We start from the raw sequence: 1,470 nt of genomic DNA on the forward strand, positions 1-1,470 counted from the left end.
CTATTTGTTTACCAGTTTTGTATGTTTATTATAAAACACAATATTTTAAAATTGTAAATTTTATTGAAATATTTTCAGTGCTTAAGTTTCAATTGCGGATATGTGTTTACATTTACCACCTCGCCATAGGGAAATGAAAATGAGGATAACAGTAAAATTTAAAAAACCTAAAAAAATTAATTTTCTGGTGGGAACAAATGCTTATATTCAGCAAATTGTTTAATTTTCCCAACCATCCAGTACCCGTAGGTTACAGATTCTGTATTCTGTTTAAAACCAGGAATTGGGGTTCCAATGTCTACGTTAGGTCGGGGTTCCAGGAAGAATGGCACTGTATATCGTGATGCGACAGGGGCGAGAACTCTATGTCTCGTGGCCTTGAAATATCCTCCCGTCATCATGGACATGACGTCACCAATATTCACGACAAAGGCGTTTTTTCGATTCGGGACGTCAATGAATTTTCCTGAGTCGTCTTTCAGCTGTAAGCCGGAGTACCCCAGCGTTGCGAGGATGGTGAAGAAGCTAGTATCCGCATGTACACACAGCCGTTTCACCTTCAAAAGCCACTTCCGGTACAGGTCCATGTCGTATGGGGTAATGTAGAAACCTTAACGTAGACACAGCTCCTGGCACAAAAGCATATTCCAAAGAATTTTCTTCCAAACCACTACCCAGACAAAATAAACGACAAAGTTCCAGACAAACCTCGACCATTAGGTCGAAGTGAGCTGTTGCGAATATCTTAAACTCGTCAGATCCCTCACAGAGAGGCCAGACATTCCCTTCGTTAAACCAAGGATTATTTTCGTTATTTAGCGGAATTCTGGATTCATAACCAATTTCAAAAGCTTCTTTAAATGAAGAATCATTTTCAACGGTTGGGAAAAATCCGCGATACACATTATCGTTTTCGGGATTCCAAATCTTTCGGCACAATTTTGAAGTTACTGATTTCGGTTGGTCAAAAATCCATTGACACCATCTTGCAAGTTCATCTTCCTTATAACCTTTCACATTTTCAACATAGAAAAATCCAATATTTGCTGCTGCATCACATAAGGTTTTAGCCACTTCTTGACGTTGGCTTAGATCCGCTGCTTTAGCGAGGTTTATTATCGGAAGTTTTAAGTCAGCCATGTTCACATATACAGTTCAGCACTGGAATAGATACACGCAATTTGTTGAAATTATCATGGCAAAGTAGAATGGACCAGACTACGAAAAATGAAAAATGAACGATCAGTTTGACATTGGGGTTCGGGCGTGGGGGACTAGAAGGCCCATTAGTTCCACGGCCCTAGATGCTCAGTCTACTCCTGGATTTGGCAATGTCTTAAACTGATTTAATTACACTATCACCAGCAACATTCATTCGGGAATAAGAATTCATTCAAGGTCTCATTTAAATTTTTAGAAGCTCGTCAACAATTAGTGTTTTTTTTTGTCATCCACTTAGTATTCATAATG

General features: G+C 39.0%; 1 protein-coding gene across 1 annotated transcript; it reads right to left on the minus strand.

Moving 5' to 3' along the window:
• Positions 1-525: 525 nt before the first annotated feature.
• LOTGIDRAFT_170952 (hypothetical protein) lies at positions 526-1,140 on the minus strand (the record flags this gene model as incomplete). Its single annotated transcript, XM_009046819.1, has 1 exon — positions 526-1,140. One exon carries the CDS (start codon positions 1,138-1,140, stop codon positions 526-528), a length of 615 nt encoding a protein of 204 aa, XP_009045067.1.
• Between the last annotated feature and the right edge of the window lie 330 nt (positions 1,141-1,470).

The sequence above is a fragment of the Lottia gigantea genome, assembly GCF_000327385.1.
Source record: "Lottia gigantea unplaced genomic scaffold LOTGIsca_107, whole genome shotgun sequence".
Lineage (NCBI taxonomy): Eukaryota > Metazoa > Mollusca > Gastropoda > Lottiidae > Lottia > Lottia gigantea.